The following is a 22,787-nucleotide window of genomic DNA, read 5'->3' as shown; positions in this document are numbered from 1 at the left end:
CTCTGCCTGAGAATTTCCATTTCTAATGGGGCTCAGGGATGCGTCTTATCTAGAGCTACTGGAAAATTATGCAAAAGATAACAAGGAATGGATTGGAAAATATGCCGAGTGTTTCATACGGCATTCCCAGAAGGAGAACCTAACCTATCTATTCAGTTTAGCCCTGATCACAGTTGAAAATGATGGTGGCTGCAAGCCACTTCTCCAGCATCCTTACTTAAGGATCCACTCAGCAGTTACCAATGACAGAGCTGCTGCCCTGTACTAGGACTTAGGATTGTAAAGGGAAATAAGCCATGTTCTCTGTGTACAAGTTGCTCACAGACGATGTAGAAGACAGATACCTAGAAATAACAATGTGTGGAGAAGGGCAATGATAAAGATATTAACAAAGCATTACTAAGGGGCAGCAGAGGGAGTCCTTCAGCCATTTCCCCAATATATCTCCATCCCTTAGCTTAATTGGCTTATTTCAAGTGGAAAGCCCCCTTCCCAACCCTGACCCCCAGGCCACATTCCTTGAAATGTTGGACCATTTTTCAAATCCCACGTCAAATGCCATTTTTTCAACAAAGTCGTTCCTATTCTTAAAAGCTGAAATTAATCTTTCCATTCTGTGTGTATCTGTAACACTTTATTTACATCTCTGTTATAATATTCACCCCAATTAGTTTTTTTAAATCCTGTATGGCGGGGCTTCCCTGGTGGCGCAGTGGTTGAGAGTCCGCCTGCCGATGCAGGGGACACGGGTTCGTGCCCCGGTCCGGGAAGATCCCACATGACGTGGAGCGGCTGGGCCCGTGAGCCATGGCCGCTGAGCCTGCGCGTCCAGAGCCTGTGCTCCGCAACGGGAGAGGCCACAACAGTGAGAGGCCCGCGTACCGCAAAAAAAAAAAAAAAAAAATCCTGTATGGTGAAGATATGTATACACATATATGTGTGTGTGTGTAAACCTCTCTATCACTAGGATGTAAGCTCATTTGACAGCTTGATCCACCTTTGGGTCTCCCACAGGCCTGAGCATGGAGGTTTCTTAAAACGTACTCAGGGTCTGTTCGATTTGAACTACTCTACAGTCGATTTTAGGATGCTAAAGTGAGAAGACCTCGCTTCCTTCTGGCAATTGTGATTCCTTGATTGCACATGCCAAAAATCATTTCTTGTTCTGAAGAGGTATAAAAGAAATGACCTTCAGACAAAAATGACCCAGTCACTCTTCTATGTTTAGAGGTGAATAAGCAAAAAACAAAAAAACCCCTTCCAACTAATCAAAGCATTTTTAGTTTGGAAAGGACTCTACATTTCATTTAATCCAACATCTTAATTACAAATGAGGAAACTAAGTCCTGAGAAATTCGGATACTTCTACAGTGACACACAGCCAGAATCAACAATATCAAATTTCCAGACCCTTACGTTCAAGGTTCTTTCCAATAAACCAAACAGTTTACCTTTGTTAAAAAGAAGGGAAAAAACATGATTTAAAAAAAAGAGAGAAATAGCACTAAAATATACAGAGAAGAATTCATTGAAAAGCTGTATATATTATTGAAAAATTTTTTCCTATCAGCCCCTTGGTCCATAAAGAAAACCATGCTTTCACTAACATCAGCAAAATTGTTTGTAGAGTTCAAAGCTTTAATTTAAAAATCTGACTTTTGCAGTTTCCAGATGTTTTTACCCTTAAGGTCTCCAATTATTCTACACAGTTGGCAGGGAGAATTGTTCTGAGGTTCTTCTCCAAGATATGCCAATAAGTTTGGGTGACAGTGGTTTTTAACAGGTGTTCTTAACAGTTGTGGAAGTGAAATAATACATCAAGGCTTTGTTGAGAGGTGCAAGTTCACACTTGCTCTCTCCCATCATGACTTAGGCAAATGCAGCAGATGCACTCAGATCTGACATAGTTTACTCCATCCCGGTTCTGCTATTAATGTCAGAACCCCTGCCTTTTCCCTGCCCTTTCCCGCATCACTCCTACCGTACTCCCACCCTGACAGAGCTGACCCAATTTTACAGACACCGTGGGGTGGCACACGCAAGCACACATGCACATACAGAATAGGTCTAAGCTCTAAATTTGTTTATTTTTATTTTATTTTTAATTTTTATTTATTTATTTATGGCTGTGTTGGGTCTTCGTTTCTGTGCGAGGGCTTTCTCCAGTTGTGGCAAGTGGGGGCCACTCCTCATCGCGGTGCGCGGGCCTCTCACTATCGCGGCCTCCCTTGTTGCGGAGCACAGGCTCCAGACGCACAGGCTCAGTAATTGTGGCTCACGGGGCCAGCTGCTCCCTGGCATGTGGGATCTTCCCAGACCAGGGCTCGAACCCGTGTGTCCTGCATTGGCAGGCGGATTCTCAACCACTGCGCCACCAGGGAAGCCCTAAGCTCTAAATTTGAATTGAAAACTTACTGGATTCCAATTCCAAATAGGAATAACTTACTGGGTTCCAGTATATATATATATAGGGATATATATATATATATATATATATATATATATATATATATATACACAAATATGAAAATTATATATTTATATTACAGATATATAATATGTACACACATCTGTGTGTATATCTAGCTAGATAGTGATTTATAATTGCTCAGGCAAAAAACATCTAGTTTTAAAAATTCTTTCATTTGCTGCAAAGGATAGTCTGTGAAAACTGGTTTTCAGCTAGAGAATTCGCCCCCCTCCCCCTAGCTGCTCTGCACTTCCCAAGGCCTCCTTAGGGGCCCAGGGACAGTGCGTGGGTTTTGGAGCCAGCTACATAGGGGCTTAAATATTAGCTCTGCTGTTTACTACTTGTGTGATCTTGAGAAAATTACTTAACCTCTCTGGACAATAATTTTCTTATTTCTAAAATGAGGGTGTTCCTACCCATCTTGGAGGTGTAAGGATTTGAGGTAATGTATGCCAGTGGGTGCTGCATGGGACTGCTCAGGAAATAATAGCTATTATGATGAAGGTGATGATGCCGGGGAAGAGGAGGAGGGAGCAAGATGGTGGCCTCCACTTCCTGAATGCTGTCTGTATTTCAGAACCTCTCAGTAAGTCTTGGCAGAACTCGACTGCTAGTCCTTAGCCAGGGAATATTCAGCTTGAAGTAGGGAAGAGAGAGCCAGTGGTGAGGCAGGGGTGCAGGGGTGGGGGAGGAGGGGGAATGGCTGGCACTTAATATGTGATTTTCCTGTCTTGAGCTATATATATTTATTTATTTATTTATTTATTTATACACACATACACTCATGTTCCTTCCACTGCTGGGAAAAAGGCATTCATAGCAATGAGTGCCATATCTTTTGAGGAGTCAAGGACTTTTTTTTTTTGCTTAGAAGGACTGGACTTCACAAAGCAGGGTGAACAAACTCCTGTGTTCCCACGGTGGCTAACCACAGAATTTCCAGCAGGCCCCACTATCTACAAACTCTGGCAATTCTAGTAATCGGGAGATACCCTATAGATTGCAGAACAAATGCCCAGCTCATTTCTGGAGTCATGGGGTCAGAGTGCACAGCCACACCATGGGCAGAGCTGCTGCTGTGGTTTGAACTGTCCAAAGTACAACAGGAAGGAGGAAGCCCCAGCCTACCCAGACATGCCCCAATGATAGAGCCATTTAGCGCCTGCCTAAGATGCCATTCTGTTTGCAAACACATACTATTTGCTGTAGCACCTGACAAAACAATTCCATCAGAAAGACATATGACTCATGTTAAAAGATGCCTGTGCATCATTTCAGCGATGACTCCACAGGAGTCGATTAAACATGGAAAAGACCTGTTTTGAAGCATGACCATATGGCATTTCCCAAGGAGCTGTAGTCAATGGCTGATAAAACACAAGTGATCATACCTATAAAGAGACTTAGCAACCCTCTCCTTGCTCAAAAGCAACAAGAGTCCATGAGGACAATGAACCTGGAAGACCTCCAAAAGAAGAGGCGACTAAGGAAAGGCTGCATCTGAAACCAGCATGGCTCTTCCTCATGCATAGAAAGCAAAGACCTGGGGTTGCATGAGGTCGTCTTGTCTGCCACCAAAAAGCAGACTGCTCCCAGGGATGGCTGGGAGTTTTTCTGGTAGTCTAGGGGTGAAGTCAATTGTTATGTCTACAGGTGAGAGAGAGGACTGGCAGTGGTCCATTCCCCTGCTCCTGGGAGTACTCACCAAGCATCAGAATCTAGAACTTTGCCCAGCACATGAGACCAAGATCACTGTAGTCCAAACCTGCTTCCCTAGAAACCAAGCTTTAACCAGCTTTTGAATGGAAGGAAGAGGACACACTTAACAAATCTAATGAGAGTGATGTCACAGTACAAAAGCCCCAGGAGAGAGCGAGTGGCTGGTGCAGAAGTGCTTTTCAAGGCTTCGGTTCTAGATCAGCCAGGCAGACACATGTATATATATAGACAAAGCTTCAAACACCACCACCTCATCACACCTAATGCCTGCTTGTGATGAGCACCTGCATTCTCAATTTCTGTCTTTCCCAACAACAATAATATGTGTCTTTATACTAAGTCCTAGTTCTGAACCTCTTCTTAAATGCTAATCTGTTTCTTGTTTCTCTGCTATGAAGGGTCAAATGAATGAGAAAGGAAATACTTTATAGTGTTAATGTTGATCCAGATCTACAATTGTTAATGACTTTTTACTCATTACCCTTGATCTCTTCTTTTGATTTTGAATGATTCAAGAAACGCACCCCTCACATACCCTGGCCCCAACATTAAGAAGGTAATGTTCTTAGAATCAGTCTATCAAGTAAAAACAAACAAAACAAAAAGACCCAAACAAACAAAAAATGGCGCTTCCATTTCCCTTTTTCCAATCATGCAGCGTACTTAAATCTCTTTACAGCAGCTGCTTCAGTGTTAAGTTTTTAGTTAGAAATAAGAAAGAGGTTTAGTTAAGGTCACTGACAATTATTTTCTCAGCACAATAGAAAAGCAGCCCAACTCATTAACAACACTAAAATGGCAGAAGCAAACACAGTGGGAACAAGTAAGAAGAGAAGAATACCTGGGATTGCCAGATTGGAAAGGGGGACGTTGTGGAGGAGAGGAGGTAGCGAGGCCATCCAGTCAGCATTGCAGACCTCCAGTGTCTTTGTCCCGCCGGGACTGGGGGAGCAGATGGTCCCCATCCTGAGTTGCCTCCTTACCTTCCTAACTGCTAGCATCCCTTTCTATCAGTCAACGGCTCAGGCTCAGCCCAGGGCCACTCACTCAGCGATCATAATTGCCCGGGCTCTCTAGCACTTCAGGGCCACCTTTGTCACACCAGTCTTGCCAAAAGGCCTTTCTGCCGGGGGAGACGGGGCAAAGACGTGGTTCCCTAGCCCCCAGCACCTGCAGTCCGCACCCTCTCCGGCCCAGCCGCTGTTCCCTTAATCTGCTTAGACTCGGCTCCGTTAAACTTCTTACGTTCCCCCTCTGGAGCCAGGGAAAGGTAGGCCCCTCGAGATAAATCTTACAGAAACTGAACGTCCTACGAGCAGCCACGCCCAGAGCCACTCACACTACAGGTACCCACACGGCAGATAGACACGCCGGCGGGTCTATACACACGTGAGCGCCCGGACGCACCATCCTCAGCCTGATTTACGCTATTATGTCTGTCACTGGGCTGGCACATAAGCTGGGCCTGCCTGCTCTCCCTCCACCGGCTCCTCGCACAGGTTCCGCTGCCCTGTGGCTTCCAGAAGGCGCTCAGAAGTGTAACCCAGAAGGCGCTCAGAAGTGTAACCTGCGGCACCCGGTCTCCCGGCGGCCCCGCCCCACACTGCCGGGCAGATTTGCCGGGAGACGCGGCTCGTGATTGGCCGCTGGCGGAGAGCGCTCCGATTGGCCCGCGCCCTCTGAGCGGCGCCCACCCCTCCGCTGCCCGGCCTCCCTCGCTCTGTTGCTCCGGCCTTCAAATGTGTAGACGGCCGCCGCTGCAGCCTGCACGCTTGGACCAGTCAGGTCTTGGATCGGACAGGTCTTTCCACTGGCCTTTCACGCTGTCAGCACTCAGAGGTTAAATGCAACCATACGTTTCCTTCTTTCCCCTACACACACACACGCACACACACAATGACAATTACACAGAGAGTATTACATTTTCAATAAACCACATAGGCAGCAGAAATATGAGAGGTAAACAGGCTGAGAGGCTGAGAAAGGTGCAGTATATCATATTTGCACGACAACATCAAGGACAGTTTGTGTTTCAACCCTTACCTAATTAAGATTCTCGTACACACCACTTATTCCCATTTTACAGAGAAGGAAATAATGATACTTTGCATTTTTATTGTCTGTTGTTTGGAACCTTCTTCCAAATTCTTTGTCCCATTTGCTCTTCAGAGTATCCCTATAAGGCAGGCGGGGGGGTTGGTGGTATGACCCCCTTTTCATACACGAAATCAAAGTTCGGTGGCCTTATGGGAGCAGTTCATGTGGTGGCACTATTTGGAAATCCCATTTTGGAATGAGATCCTCGAGCCCTGAGGCTTGTAGGCATAGAAACCCATTTCTCTGCTTTCTGCAGTGTTCCCTGCGCTTTCAAACGGTCCCTTTCCACGGTGTAAACTACAGGGTCTTTAATGATAAGAGAACTTTGCACATGGATAATCACAGGAACATCTTGGCAAACAGGCAAATCAAGAAAAACACCCTGACCTTGACGGGGGGGGGGCCTGGAGGGCTTCAGGCCAGGCAGCGCCTCAGTGACTTAAGAGGGCTTAACGGGAAAAGGAAGGAGCAGCCTGTGTGCCAAGAGAAGACTGACGGCTCATGTACAGACAGACCCGCAGGTCCGCTGATACTATCACCGAATGGCCCCGCCTCATCTCCAAGGTAAGTACACAGCAGCAATGCAGCTACTTTCCTATACACATAACTCCTGTCGCATAGTGCCCTCTTTTGACATCTTATTAAGTTTCCTCTTCTGGGCTATTATTCACATTCATTTAAGCCTGTTTTTTCAGCCTTTTGAGCTGTGTAATATTACCAAAAGTTGTGTTTGTTTGTTTCGTGGAGGAGTATGCCTTGGTTAATAAAAAGAACGTCTACACTATTTATCATATAGCTTCTGATTCTTAAAGAGCAGTACAGTGTAGTGCTGTACATATTGGGAATATGTCACCTAGCTGTTTTAGTCAATGAAATGCGCCACCACCCCCTCCCCCTGCCAGTCACACTATGAAGGAATATCCCAAGATTTACTTTTGAAATGTCACCTTTCTGGGCTTCCCTTGAACTTAAAAAAATTTTTTTTAAATCTCAACATAAAATTTTATGAAAGCTGCCTAAGGCAAACAAAAAGTGTTCTTTAAGCTTTACTGTGGAATGTTAATTTCAGTGACTTTTTTTTCTTATTTTTCAGCTCTTAATGGAAGGAAGGCACAGAATAAGAAAGCATTAAACATTAGACTTAGAGACATCATTGTGTGAGAACTTGAAAACAAGAGAAGTGGAACAAGTTCACAATGAGACGTTTTGCACACCTGACAGCTTTCAGTCAAAACTACTTGGTTTGTCTAAGAAAACATTTCAAAAGAAGGCAGCACGCTCTCCATATATTCTTGAGTGAGTCCTGGAAGGAACACAGTCCAGGTGAAAACACAGCCTCTAGTGCAGTACTTGGCATATAGCAGGTGTTCTATAAATATTTGTTAGAAGGAGGGAGATGCTTGGTAAAACATGCTCTGCTGGGTTCTAGGTAGTACCTTAGAGCAGTGCTTTCTAACCTTTAATGTGCAAAGCAACCATATTCTGATTGAGTTGGTCTGAGATGGGCCTGAGATTCTGCATTTCTAACAAGATTCTAGCTGATGCTGATGCTCCTGGTTCAGACCACACCTTGAGTAGCAAGGCCTTAGGAAACAGCTCACGTTTGCTAGGTGGGAATGTGTATTGTGTTTTCACTCTCCTTTCCAAGGTTTTATAATATTTTTATATCACTTTTATAATGAAAAAATAAATGTGCATTAAAATCCCAGCTAAGAATTTCTAAGTATTAGAGAGTAATTTTTCTGTCACATAATGTAATGGAAACCAAATTATGAGTGGGCTGTTTATACTATGCCACAACTGCTTAGGGAAAACCATATAATTTTTAAATAAAAATTAATATTTACAATTTGGATAGTTACTATTTTCTTACATACTGTCTTATGAAATTTATCAAACAGAGAGGAAACTAAAATAATAGAAGGACTGAAATTTTAAAGCAAGTCCATTTTAATTAGCATTTACCACCAAGGGAGTGTTTATCATGTACAAATCATTTTGATAGGTGCTAGGAATGGAAGAAAAGTTAAATAAAAGTTGGTAACTGATGAACCTCAGATGATATATAATCCAGGAGAAAAGAGAATCAAATATGTGAATTACAAAGTGTAACATGAAGCTGAATGAAGGGATAATAGAGGTACATGTGGAGGACAATAAGGAAGTATATATTTGATGGGGGAGGGGCCACAGGATGCATTATTAGAGGAGGTGACATTGAAGCCAGGTCCAGAATTCTAAGAAAAGTTTCTGCAAGTGGAAAATGGGTGGAGGGTTTTGGCGTGGGAAAGAGATTGCGTAGCTGAGAAGATGTAAGCAAAGCTATGACAATGAATGGGAGATGTGAGAAACAGAAAACACACAAGAGTGGCAGCACGTGGGATGTGTGGGAAATACAACTCATTTACTCTCACTGAACCATCACAAGAGCCCAATGAGTTAGCTACTATTCCTATCCCCATTTTACAAAGGACACTGAAGCTTAGAGGCTACATAACTCTGCCCAAGAGCTCATAGCTAGTTAGTGGCAGAGCTGTGACTCTCCAGTCTCTTGATCATTGTGCCAGTGGCTTCTCATTATATGTTACCCATTATTTTTGTAAACCTGGTAAAGGATGTTTATGACCAAAGTACATTAAAGAGTTGGGACCTTTTTTTTTCCTATGGATAAAAGGGGCCATTGCAGATTTTTGAGAAGGGGAGTACAATGTTGACATTGTATTTTAGGAAGACAACTCCGGCATAATGAAGAATTGTTGGAGAAATACAGTCTTTCAGGTAGATCATTGAAATCGGTTATCTAAGCAGGAAAAAAGTGAGAAAGCATGCAGAAGGTCTGGCACACAGAGACTAAATGCATGGCCTTCTAAACTATGGTGCTTGCCTCTTCGTTCCCAGTTCTTATCTCCAAGGATCTATGACTCTAGGGCCCAAGTGGACAGCCTGACTGTCTCTGGAATTATTTTCATCACTTGAAAGTCTCGCCAAATTGTTCATCCATTTTTATTATAAGCAACCAAACCTGTTTCTATGAGTACATCTACAAATTTTGTCTTCCTTTCTGGAAATGTTTTTCTCCATTACTTGATCAAGGACCCTACTGAATTCCTGAAGAGGTGACTGCAGGCTTTACCCTTTCTTGGAGTCTACCTTATATTCTGGAAATTTTTAAGATCATTCATTTTCTTCGGAATCATTTCATAAATGAGTACTGATGGTCCCAGAGCAAGTCCCTAAACAGCTTTCCATCTGGACATGTCTGGTTGGCAGGGCAAGATGGCCTGGATTTCGCTTGACTGAAGGCACCCTCAAAGCTTCAGAGGAAACGCACTGACTTAATGAGACTGTGGCTGGGCTGTCTCTGGCTCCACACCTAGGACCCTGTGCTGACTTCCCTCCCAGTCTGTGTGCTAGATGGGAAAGGAACAGACCTTGAATAGCATTAGAACCAGACACGTGTTTGTTCCAGGGACATTGCCTGGAGATGAGAGAGTTTGTACCATGTTTTGAGTTCCATAGCAATGTCCCATTCACAATTTTTTTCCTGGCTGGAGGGTGTGGGGAGGGTGAGGAACTGAAATGAGGAGCCAGATCAATGAAAGATGAGATGGGAGTGTAAGCCTGCTTTGTTTTGTGCGTCATAACAGCAGAGTTTATCTCTACTCATTCCCAACCTCCTTTCCCCAATTCAAGCCCCCCAAACCATGTGATAAGGATCAGAGTAGAATGAGGAAATGTCACCAATATGGGTGGTGCTGGGAAACATGATGACAGCAGCAACAACTACCCTGAGGAAGAGTGACATCATTGTAGCAGCTCGGGCTATTCAGGAGCCTCCATGGAAAGGGAGGTCACCAAGCATAATGCCTTGTGAACACATATGATACACCTCAGACATTCCTGACATCAGGAATGAGTCAGGAGCTGGGGGTCAGTTATTTTGTGGATTAGGGCTAGAGCCAGAGACCACGTGGTTGTGACCCAGACCTTGATCATACCCAGGTGAGTGTCTTTAAGAACCTGAGTAAGAAAGCAGCAGCAGGGTTTCCCTGGTGGCGCAGTGGTTGGGGGTCCGCCTGCCGATGCAGGGGGCGCGTGTTCGTGCCCCGGTCCGGGAAGATCCCACATGCCGCGGAGCGGCTGGGCCCGTGAGCCATGGCCGCTGAGCCTGGGCATCCGGACCCTGTGCTCCGCAACGGGAGAGGCTACAACAGTGAGAGGCCCGCGTACCGCAAAAAAAAAAAAAAAAAAGAAAAAAAGAAAGCAGCAGCAGGTTAAACAGGAAGTCGTCATATGTGGCATCACCTCATGCCCACCCAGTATTTGTGGCCCACAACCGGGATTCTGTCATGAAACAAGAGTGAATGTAGCAGTAACAGCCCTAAGATTGTTCCTCCAGATGTGAAAGCTTGGTGATGAGGAAGATCCTCGGAGCTTCTCTGCCTTTTATAGCTATTAGACATCAAGTGTTTCTGGTATATTTAAAGATTTCCTTTAACAACACAGTGTTGCTATAATATTTTTGAGAGAAGCTAATAACAAGTGATGATTGTAAAATTAGTTTAATGTACATCTATTCCTTCTATCACACCATATTCCTGCACCCTTTTCTATTCCCCCTTCCCACCCACCCCTTTCACCAAAAAAGGTAACTGAGAGAAGCTCCAGGCCTTTATTTTTCCAGCTAGTCAGCTGCAAAGTACCTGATTTAATATGTTATGGAGCCACCTTCTGGTAGTAAAGGCACACTTCACACACACAGTAAGTTTCCCTTCCGTTACCCTAAAAAAAAAAGTTTCCACATCACCAGCACCAATAGAACAGCTGGGAGCTTATGTAAATACAGACTCCTGGGTCACACTCCAACCCTACTGAATCAGATTCCCTGGGGGTGGCATCTTTTTTCTGTCTTTTAAAAAAAGCTCCCTGAGGAATTTTTATGTCCCACATGCTTTAAATCAAGACCTTGAAATGTCAATCACTTTCTCTTAAAAAAAAAAAAAAAAGAATAGGTAAAATGGCAGTTCTTATCCATGTTGTGTATAAGTTTAAGCAATCAGAGAAGAATATTTCCATTTAACCGGCAGGAACACGAACCGCTCTCTTTACTTACCCCACCCCAAGGTTCTTGGAATTATGAGAGTGATGTCAGCTGTTAGGAGAACGTGTATGTACTAGCATATATCTTCATAATTACTTGACCTTCCATCACAATTAGAATGACCTCTGTACATTTGTTATTCATTTAGCAAATAATGACCTGATTCTGAATTTCCGGCTGCTGAAACCAGTTGCAAATACCATGTTGCCACACCACCCAAGCAGTAAATAGCACGTAAATTGAGAGCAGATATTATCATTCTTTCCCAACTTTATTATTAAAATTACAAGTTTGCAGAAACAACTTCCACCAACACAAATAATTCTTTTTTAAAAAACAAAGGAAATAAATTTCAAAGTAAATAAAAATAATGAATCATTAGTGTTCTTCCCTTATCCACTCTCTCAGTGTTAGGTTACAGTCAAAACCCTTAGTATGTTTCTTGGACTTTCGAGGATTTGGTTTCAAAGAGTTCTGATCTGCTTAAGTTTCTGCAGCTAAGTCCCCACCTCAGCCACGTCTTGCTGCACCCTTCCTAAACTCTGCCCACAGCTCCTGCTTCCTTTTAGTAGCAAAAGTAGAGAAAGTAAAGTTTATCCCACACGTCCTTCTGTTTCAGCCAAGTCTAAGGAAGAATGTTCTAGAGTTAGGCATAATAATGAAGTAGGGAGGAAATGAGTCCCTATGACTGGAAGCATCCAAGCTGAGTTTGGTAACAATAAGACAGTAAGGTGGTAGAAGCTTCGATGGAAGACTGAACTACGTAGCTTTACGGTCTTTCCAGCCATATTCTGTTTTTTCCCTCCACCAGCTGTAAAACTGTATCTTTACACACTGAAGCCATTCCTTCCTCTCCTCTTTATTACACTGATTTACTCAAATCTTTGACTTCTTTTGCTGGGCCTGGGATTACGGGAACATCTTTTCTATAAATACGGAACTGATACTCTAAAATCATGCTGCTACCAGCAAAAACTTGAGTTTTGGTTTCGGAAGTAGTTTTCTAATAAAGCCTTTATATTGGTTATACACTGTAGCCTCTGGGACAGCTCAAAATTTTCTCTACCCCCTTCCCCATGTTCAGCACCCAGGATGAGATGCTCTGACCTCAGGAAGCTAGTCTCAGAAAACACTTAGTGGAGTTCTCAGCATGGGGAGCGTGAATGGCCAAGATGGGAGTCACTTTGGTGCCTCCAACACCTCCACGGTGGTAGGACTGGTGTGTGTGTGGTGCTAGGGCAGAACTCCCCAAATCTCCACCTGAGATGCCCTAACCCTGGAGAAAGGTAAGTTCACACTGCCTGGAGCCCCATATGGCAAGCACTTATCCTGGCATTTCTTTCAAGTTGCATTTTTTTTTTTTACAAATTCATTTAAATTTTGTTGTATATACAGACAGCTCATGCAACTCAATAACAAAAAAAACAGACAACCCAATCAAAAGGTGGGCAGAAGACCTAAGAAGACATTCATCCAAAAAAAGACATACAGATGGCCAATAGGCACATGAAAAGATGCTCAACATTGCTAATTACTAGAGAAATGCAAATCAAAACTACAGTGAGGTACCACCACACACTGGTCAAAATGGTCATCAAAAAAAAAAAGTCTACAAATAACTAATGCTAGAGAGGGTGTGGAAGAAAGGGAACCCTCCTACACTGTTGGGGGGAATGTAAGTTGGTGCAGCCACTATGGAAAACAGTATGGAGATTCCTCAAAAAACTAGAGTTGCTATATGATCCAGCAATCCCACTCCTGGGCATATATCTGGAAAAAAACACGATTTGAAAAGATACATGCACCCCAGTGTTCACTGCAGCACTATTTACAATAACCAAGACATGGAAGCAAACTAAATGCCACTGACAGATGAATGGATAAAGAAGATATGGTACATATAAATGCCACTGACAGATGAATGGATAAAGAAGATGTGGTACATATATACAGTGGAATACTACTCAGCCATAAAAATTAGTGAAATAATGCCATTTGCAGCAACATGGATGGACCTAGAGATTATTATACTAAGTGAAGTAAGTCAGAAAGAGAATGACAAATACCACTTGATATCACTTATATATGGAATCTAAAATATGATACAGATGAACTTATTTATGAAACAGAAACAGACTCAGACATAGAGAACAGACTTGTGGTTGAGGGCATTCCAGTCAACAGAGGAGTTCACAGCCTGCATTTCCTTAACTGCAAGTTTTGATTTGACCATTACACCAAAGCAACACAACAGACTAAAAAGTTTGGTCTCAGTAATATAGAATATCTTCAGGTTAAGTATTTATTGAATAAACACACATTGCTCAAGCTGTTTACTAAAAATTTGGAGAGATGAATAAAGTTCTCTAGGAGAAGAAGGGGAAGTGACTGCTGAGTCTTCTGGCCACCACTCTGCCTGGGGAGTCCCCAGTAGGAAGGCTGACCCGGAGCTTGCATCCACCACTGCCCTGTGTGTGGGATCTTGCCGAAGGGACTGCTTTAACTGTGAACTGTTCCCACAATTTCTACTAAGGTGTCAAGAGAAAACACTGCCGAAGGGTTTGAGTAGGAGCTGCAGTTTTTTTCTTGGGTGAATTCTGGAGAGACAGCTTACTCTCCTTTGATATAAAATAGTTTAATGGTGAGAGGAAAAGTTTGCCCTGGAGTTTTGGGGAAATCTAAGGGTTCTCTTCATTTCCTTAAGAAAGAAAAATTGATCGAAGTTTTAGTGGGTCCCAACCAGTACCTAAGGCAGAATAAGTGAGACCCAGAAATGAAACAAAAACAGTGAACTTGCAAGATTAATTCTCATTTATTTTCGCCTGAACTTTGAGATTAAATAACACTCAGGGACAGAGAAAGAAAACTCTTCCAAATAAATAGATCTTTGCATCTTGTCATATTAAGGGCTGCAATGTTTAAGAAAATAGGCTGGTTTTGAGTCAATTAAATAATATTTACTAGGGTCTTACTTAAGTACTTTTTTTCCCTTAAACTTTCTATTTGGAAATAATTTCAAACTTCGAAAAAGTTTGCAAAAGAAAAAGAGTAAAAAAAACCTCCACATATTGCCTTTACCTAGATTCATCTATTGTTAACATTTTTATCATCTGCTTTTCTCACTCTCTGCATGTATACGTACATATGCATGCATGTATCTATGTGTGTATGTGTATTACATATACATGTGCACATACCCACTAGGCGTAAGTTATGTATACATCATGGCCATTTACCTTAAATACTTCAGTGTGCATTTCCTAAGAATAGGAATAGTCTCTTACTTAACCACAGCAGAGTTATCGATACTTCTTTAACTAGTCTTCTGCCCCTATTCTAGTTTTGTCAGCTCATCTGACAAATGTCAGATCTGATTTGCCAGATTTGTCATATCTGATTTGCCAGATTTCCTTTGTAGCTTTAATCCCCCTCCAGTAAAGGATCCAGTCTAGAGCAAGATAGTGCAATTAACTGCCATGTCTTTTTAACTTTCTTTAATCTGGAAGATTTTTTTTTTTTGGCCTTTAGACATTCCTTATTTTGTCTATTTGATTTTGCTTTGTGACTGGATTCAGTTTATTCATTCTCTGCCTTAATACTGCAAAGGGAATATTGTGTCCTTCCGAAGGAGCAGGATGTCCATTTGTCCCTCACAGATGTTAATTTTGACCACTTGGTCGAGTTGTCTAATTTCTCCACTATATAATTACTGCTGCTTTTTACCCCCTTGTAACTAATGAGCATACTTCAGGGAGACCATTAGAGACCATGCAAATATCCTGATTGTCATCAAAGTTTCCCCCTTATTTAGTATTTGTTGATGAATCTAGCCTGATTCAATCTTTACTATAATGATTACAGAATGACGACTTCCAACTCCAGCACTTCTGTATTTACCAGTCAGCTCCCAACATTCTACTGTACGCAAGAGCTCTCTCTTTTTCCTTCCTCCCTTCTCTCTCTCTCTCAATCTCTCTCTCTCTCCCTATGTATCTGTCATCTATTACCGGTACAGATTTATGAATTCTCACTTTTTTTCAGTGGCTTCTAATTCATTAGCATACTTCATTATATTAGTGCTTAAACTGCCCTAGATTTAGCCAGTAGGAGACTTCAAGCTGATTCCTGCATCCTTCTGACATACCCCCAGCATTTTTTTGGAATATGTTCTTATTTTCTGACATAACAAGATATTCCAACATCAGACATTTCTCTGGAAAGTTCTGATTCCTTTCCGCATGAAATTGTATTAGTGAACAAGATACTAGTGCCAGTTGTGCTTATTGCTACTGGAACATCTTTGCTTCTTGGTCCATCCAAAAGACAGATCTGGGAAAAACAGGTATGTATATATACATACAACACACACACACGCACACACACACACACGATTGAAATTACCACCACCAATAGGGACAGATGGATATCATATTCTATAAATTCTATTTATATAAATATAATTTTTTCCTTATCTTTCCTTCTTTCTTACACAAAGGTAGCATATTATATACTCTTTGCACTTTGCTTTTTTCCCTTAACACTATCTCCTGGAAATCACTCCATATAAGTCAATAGAGATTTTCTTCTTTCTTGTTTTTACTGCTGTACAGTTTCCATTTTGTGTATTTAGTATAGTTTATTCAATCAATTTCCTATGTTTGGACTTTAGTTTTTAGTACTTGGGAATTACAAATAATGCTGCCAAGAAGAATCTTGTGCATATATAGTTTGATATTGTTGGAAGGGAGCTTCAGGGCAAATTCCTGAAGAGGAATTGCTAAGTCAAAGGATAAATTAATATGTAGTTTTGTTTGATATTGTCAGTTCCTTTCCACAGTGGTTGTACCATTTTGCATTCCCTTCAGCAACATAGGAAAGTGCCTGTTTCCCCATAGCCTTGACAACAGAGCATGCTGTCAAACTTCAAATTCTTGACAAGTGACTGGGGAAGAAGTAATGTCTCAATGAATTTTAAATTTGCATTTCTTTTAATATGAATGAATTTGAAATTTTTTCAAGTGTTTAAATGTTATTTTCAGATCTTTTTTGTGAAACATTGGTATCATATCTTTGGCCCATTTTTCCACAGAATTTTTCAGCTTTTTTATGCTCAATATTTGTAAGTTCTTTATCAATTTGTAAATTCTTTATCACCCTTTATTCATCATATATGTTGTGAATACTTTCACCTAGTTTATCATTTGCCTTTTCACTTTGCCTTTTTTTTCCCATGCAAATTGTTTTTATTTTTTATTTTTTTTTTTTTCTTTTTGCGGTATGCGGGCCTCTCACTGTTGTGGCCTCTCCCATTGCGGAGCACAGGCTCCGGACGCGCAGGCCCAGCGGCCATGGCTCACGGGCCCAGCCGCTCCGCGGCATATGGGATCCTCCCAGACCGGGGCACGAACCCGTATCCCCTGCATCGGCAGGCGGACTCTCAACCACTGCACCACCAGGGAGGCCCTGTTTTTATTTTTAAGTAGTCAGATTTATCTATCTTCCCTTTCATTACATCTGGAGATATATATATATATATATATTTGTATAGTTATAGTTGTAGTAATTGCCATTGTATGTATATAATTATAGTATAGTATATATTATGGCACATGTCTTTATGTATATATCCTATAGTATATGTGTGTATATATATAACTATATAGTTATAATATCTATACACTATAACAGTGTATATATGTACATAAATATAGATATAGCTATATATAAATAGATAGATATAGATAGGCACACACATGTATATATGGAGCTAAGGAAATATCCCATTTTCTCAAGAGTTTTTATTAGAAATGGGTGTTGAATTTTGCCAATGGCTTTTAAAGCATTTATGGAGATTAATCCTATACCTTTCCTCCTAAACTCTATTTATATGGTAAATTAATTTAAGAGATTTTTCTATTAGTAAGCCCTCCTTGCATTCCTGGTATAATCCTTAGGTAAGGTTTCAAGTTCCATCACTATGTCTTAGATGTCAAGGTCTCTACTGAAGTGCCTTTGCTCTACTGACGCCCTCTCTCTGAAGCCTTTTAAAAATATTTCTCACACTCTGTCCTCGAAATGATACCCTCTTCTTTATTCTTTTCACTTCTTTGTACATACTTTTATTTTCAGACGTATCACTCTGTACTGTATTTGTTTGTTTAGAATCCGTTTCTCCCATTAAACTCTACACTCACTGAAGGCATGGAGTGGTTCTAAGAACTTTTTTATATCAGTTTCTTGAATGTGAACTCTACAGACCCTAAACTGGCCATTCAAAAGAGGTACTCAGGGGACTTCCCTGGTGGTGCAGTGGTTAAGAATCTGCCTGCCAGTACAGGGGACACGGGTTCGATCCCTGGTCTGGGAAGATCCCACATGCCGCAGAGCAACTAAGCCCGTGCACCATAACTACTGAAGCCTGCGTGCCTAGAGCCGGTGCTCCGCAACAAGAGAAGCCACGGCAATCAGAAGCCCATGCACAGCAACCAAGAGTAGCCCCTGCTTGCTGCAACTGGAGAAAGCCCACACGCCGCAACGAAGACCAAATGCAGCGCCCCCCCAAAAAAAGAGGTACTCAGCAGTGTTTGTCACACTTTTCCATTAACTAGCAGCAGAAATTAAAATAAATTCCCATTTATAATTATGTCAGGTTCAGATCTATTAGGCATTAAAGCATGTCCATTTGAATCAGGGCAACAGCTTTATGTACAAGAAAAATCCAATGCAACCCAATTACTTATGAGAGTGGAATTATGCTGATCCCAAACCAGTGGTACCAAAACGGTTCTACCACAGATAAAATTCTCAAATCCCCACTTCTCTTCCCATTCAGCATTATCGTGTATTTGTCTTCACAAGAGAAAGTGCAAAATAGAGAGGTTAACATTTTTTTAAAAATAGATTTTATTTTTTAAGATAACTTTTAGGTTCACAGCAAAATTGAGTGGAAAATACAGAATTCCCATATTCCTCCTGCCCCACCCCACAGTCTCCCTCACTATCAACATCCTGTGCCAGAGCAGTATGTTTGTTACAATCAAGGAACCTACACAGACATATTATTTTTACCCGAAGTCCAAACTTTACATTAAGTTTCACCCTTGACGTACCTTTCATGGGTTTTGACAAATGTATAATGGCACATATCTGCCATTATGGTATAATCAGTACAGTTTCACATGTCTAAGAAATGTTAACTCTCTACGTGGTTCTCAGGTCCACCATCAAATTTTTCTCCACAATTTATGTAACTGTTTTTCCGTCCACTCCACCCTGCCTTCCCAGCACCTCTGAGTATCTTCTAGCAATAGCTGAATGGCTTTAATGCTGTGATCAGTTTAGTTTGGTGGTATGACTTTTTTGGACAGTAAATGGGGCGTCATCTGACAGAACTCAGGGCAAATGCAGGCACATTCGTGTCATTTACCAAGCGTAGCTGGATGCGACCCCCTCCATGTTCTCTTCTTTATGTTGTGATCTTGACTTTGTTACTCTTCCCCCTTGTTTTCCTCAGTATCCTTCCTTATAATCACAATCTCACAGAGCCTTTGAGCTAACATGAGGGATCTGAGTGAGCAAACCAGATAAAGAATGTAACCGAGGTTAGGAGGGTACAAAGATGTCGGTTGGGGAGAAAAATTTAGATTCTATTGTTCTCATTCCTTTGTTAATTTGCACCCAGCTAATGTCTAGACCCATCACAGAAGCACTAGACAGGGTTTAAGAGTAATTTCAAAAGTGTTCCTTGGTCCTGACCTTGCCTAAGTTCATATTTGCTTGCTCTCTGGTTACATCTTCCTGGCTGGAGCATGCAGCCTTGCTAGTAGTCACAGAATCCAGGGGAAAAAAAACCCTTTGCCGGAGCTGAGAAATAAAATGCTCGGTTCCCACCATTTCACCATGTGTTTCTGGCTGGAACTTCAGCTCATTTCTGCCAGTTAATGTCTTTTTCTCTCAAGAGGGTAACTTTCACTCACCATTTCAGCTGTCTCTGTTGGACACTCAAGCTTCAGCTGGTTGACACAGCCATGACTGCTGTTGTCAAGAACTCAGGCTATGTCCGTCATCCCTCAAAGAACAAAGTTTCTGTGTTTCTGCAGATTCAACCTTCAAGTTCAAGCCAAAGCCATTCTCCTAAACCAGGGTGCCAAGGGGGCTGCCTTCAAAAACCTCTCCCCTTGCTCAGAGCCTCTGAGACAATGTCCTTTTCACTATCTCTGGCCTTGGTTAGTGTCTTTAAGCTTTCTTTCCAGCTTCTGATCTTGATTAGTTTCTATTCTCTTTTCATTTCCTAGTCTTTTTTTTTCTTTTTCTTTCTTTTTTTTTTGTTGTTGCATACTTTCCTGGCCATCCCACCCCAGGGGCCAATTATTTCTGCTTTTCTTTGTTTTCTGTCAACAATTTTTGGAATATACTACCTGGGCATTTAAAAAAATCAATATTTACTTAAGTGCACACAAAACAGCTCTTGTATATAGTAAAAGGAGATACCAAAGCAGTTAAATATCATGATATAATGGAGACTGATCACACTCTGGACTGGAAATCAGAGAGCTGGGTCATCATTTTGACCCTATCATCACTTCTAATTATGTAACCTTGGAAAGTCCATCTCACAGAGTCTCTAGCTCTTTATTTGTAATATGACCTCTAATGCCCATTGTAATCAAATATTTTATGATTTTAAAGACTTACACTGCAAAATTAATTTGGTCAAGCCGACCATATGTTCATCAGTTAAAACAAAACTTAAGCTTAATCAAGGGAAAGACTATTTTGATTGAATTAAGTTTGATTTTCTCTCTCACCCTAGGCACTTGCATAAGACCTAAATATGCCTACCTCTTGACTTATGCGTATAGGTTAACTTTTGCTACAACAATGCTGTGTAACCGTCACACCATTTAATAATGCACATTTGGTTAGGCTGGAGGTTGGTTGGTCTAAACTGGGCCTGGCTTGGGTGGTTCTGCTCTAATCCATGAGTCTCTCATCCTCTTCTTGGAGCCAGCAGTCTAGCCTAAAATGTTCTTCTTATGGTAATGGCAGAGAACAAGAGAGTGAGTCTAATCATACAAATACTTTCAAGTCTTGGATGAGTCAGGTCCATGACATTCCATTGTCCAAAGCAAATCATATGGCCAAGCCCAAAGTCAAGGGATGCTCATGATGCAGGTGGGTAAAGAAGTGAATATTTCTGAACAACAATGTTATATAACACACTGTGCTTTGGAAATGAGTGATGAAAATGCTTATATATGGCTTCTTCTCAGTGAAAATGAAGCCTATGATGAAGACATACAGAAACCTTAGGGATTAGAGTCCAGAGTTGCTGGTTTGATACAGGTTCTATGAACTTACTTGCACACAATTTTAAGGTGTAGGTGAAAGTGTCATTTTAGTCAAATGAGAGAGGTCAAGATCATAGCACTGCCCGAAAATCATCTAGAGTCCTTCTATTTTGCAGAAAATTCCTCTGAATCATGGAATGAGTATCCATCCATGAATGAGCAACTGTTCACTCTATTCAAGTTGGAGATGAATTTGCAAATGTTGACCAGAACTTAAGTGTAAAACCAGAAGAGGCCACTTCAAAGAGATGGCTAAGACTAAAACACCATGAGACACTTGCCATATGATAGATTGAACAATTACATGACTTATGTTGTACTGTACAACTGTCTATCCCTTTATTGAAACAATCTAAACATCCTCCAACTCGGCCACTTTTTACCCAATACTTCTACACATATTTATGTCTTCTAACGAAACAGTAAAACAAAACCAAATGATTATCCTTTTGCTCATCCCATGTGCAGAAGCCTGGGCTGAGCATGAAGGGAGGAAGAGTGAGGAAAGACTGGAACTGGGGTTCTTATGCAAGGTATTCCGTTTTCCTCCAGTGAAAATAAACAACTGAATTTCAGTACAAAGACGAATTGCACTTTCCCATTATTTGGAACTCTCATTAGAACTTTCGCATTTTCTTCTTCTTGTAATTTTCCTAGGGAATGCAACAAACCTCAGAGATTATCATAACTTTGGCAAATAGCTTAGAATGTTAGCAGATGCCCCAAAGAGAAGAGGATCTGGTATGGACATAAGCTTGAAACCCTTGTCATCCCCTCAAAAAATTAAAGTGAAAAATAAAAACACTGCAAGTATTTTTTAATGACAGCAGCCTAATTTGCACTTCTTACATAAGCAAGAAAATCCCTGCAGATAGCATTAGGTGTGAGCTTCACATAGCCTCTCACTCTTGTTTAAATTTCCAGCATGTGCAGATGAAAGAGGGTGAGTTGCTGGGAAAACAGGTCATTCAATTCTGACATCCATTTCAACTGCAGTAGAGACTTGGCTAGAGGGTGACTATATTAATAAATATAAATATAAATATCTATCTTTTTGATAGGATTCTAGCAGAGTTTTGCTTGTGTGGCAAAGTCTCAGAGGACTAGAGTGTCTCCAGCTCATGACAAGGCAGATCACCTCCAATGGACTCTTGAATGTAGGTGTACTTGATGGGAGGTGAGGCGGCTTGAAAGGCGGAGGTCTTTCCACGCTAGGAACAAAACATCGCTCCTTCAATGCTGAGAATGTCAGGGGGTGATGTATGTATGTATAATATATTTTTTTAAGTAGGAAACAGAGAAAGTGAAAGAGACATGCTTCCCTGGTTCTCTCAGATTTTTTTCCTGGCATAACCTGCTTTTTAGTCCTGTTATGATAGTAGCATTAATTAGTATTTATGTGATACTTTATAATTTGTAAATCATTTTAATCACAGCATTATATAATTTGTATTTAGGAATTGAATATTATTGTCACCATTCCATAGATAAAACTGAGGCTCAGAGGTTTTAAGCTCAGAGGTTTTAAGCAACTTGTTCAAAGGAACCAGACCAGCAATTCAAGACTTTTAACCAGAACCTACACTCTCCATGGCAACTGCCTCCTAATAGAAGTGTTTCTCTTATGTGGGTTAAAACATTCCTTCAGGAACAAAATTTTAAAATTCTGGGACCAAAGATGGCAGCTTTTCTAATAGTCCCTTTGCCAACCTTACCCCCAGCCTTCACCCACTCACTGCGTGTATACTGTGGGGAAGGATGGAAGCGGGAAGTAAACTCCCCTGAGTCTCTGAGTTGATTGGTACTGGATGGATGATGCCCACATCCCTTCTGTTTGTTTTAGTGAATATTCTTAAGGTTGTATTTGTATAAAGTACTGTTCTATGTTAGCACAATTCATCTCTCTCTCTGAAGTGCCTCAAGCATAAAGGTGAGTGTGGCATTTAGCTGTACAAATGCTCCAGCTCTCTTGATATCAGGAAATAGAGGTATATCTGTGAGCAGATTTATGTCCGTGACTCAAATACTTCTACCCTTTGTCTACCAATCC

At 41.3% G+C, this 22,787-nt stretch overlaps 2 protein-coding genes across 2 annotated transcripts in view; both read right to left on the bottom strand.

The window, feature by feature from the left end:
• PLCXD2 (phosphatidylinositol specific phospholipase C X domain containing 2) overlaps positions 1-5,701 on the bottom strand; it is a 46,105-nt gene extending 40,404 nt beyond the window's left edge. The window contains exon 1 of the mRNA XM_081234088.1: positions 5,031-5,701. Within this exon, the coding sequence (XP_081090214.1) occupies positions 5,031-5,190 (160 nt within the window). The 5' untranslated portion in view covers positions 5,191-5,701. The remainder of the gene's footprint in view (positions 1-5,030) is intronic.
• Positions 5,702-21,840: 16,139 nt separating this feature from the next.
• Positions 21,841-22,787, bottom strand: part of CD96 (CD96 molecule) — a gene marked incomplete at both ends in the record, with an annotated part of 88,540 nt that continues 87,593 nt past the window's right edge. Inside the window, 2 exon segments of the mRNA XM_081235407.1 lie at positions 21,841-21,917; positions 21,920-21,948. Of these exon segments, the coding sequence (XP_081091533.1) occupies positions 21,841-21,917; positions 21,920-21,948 (106 nt within the window).

Source organism: Mesoplodon bidens (assembly GCF_964165515.1).
Source record: "Mesoplodon bidens genome assembly, chromosome: 5".
NCBI classification, from domain to species: Eukaryota; Metazoa; Chordata; class Mammalia; order Artiodactyla; family Ziphiidae; genus Mesoplodon; species Mesoplodon bidens.
The sequence above is the reverse complement of the archived record's forward strand: the minus strand, read 5'-3'. Positions and strand labels throughout refer to the sequence as shown.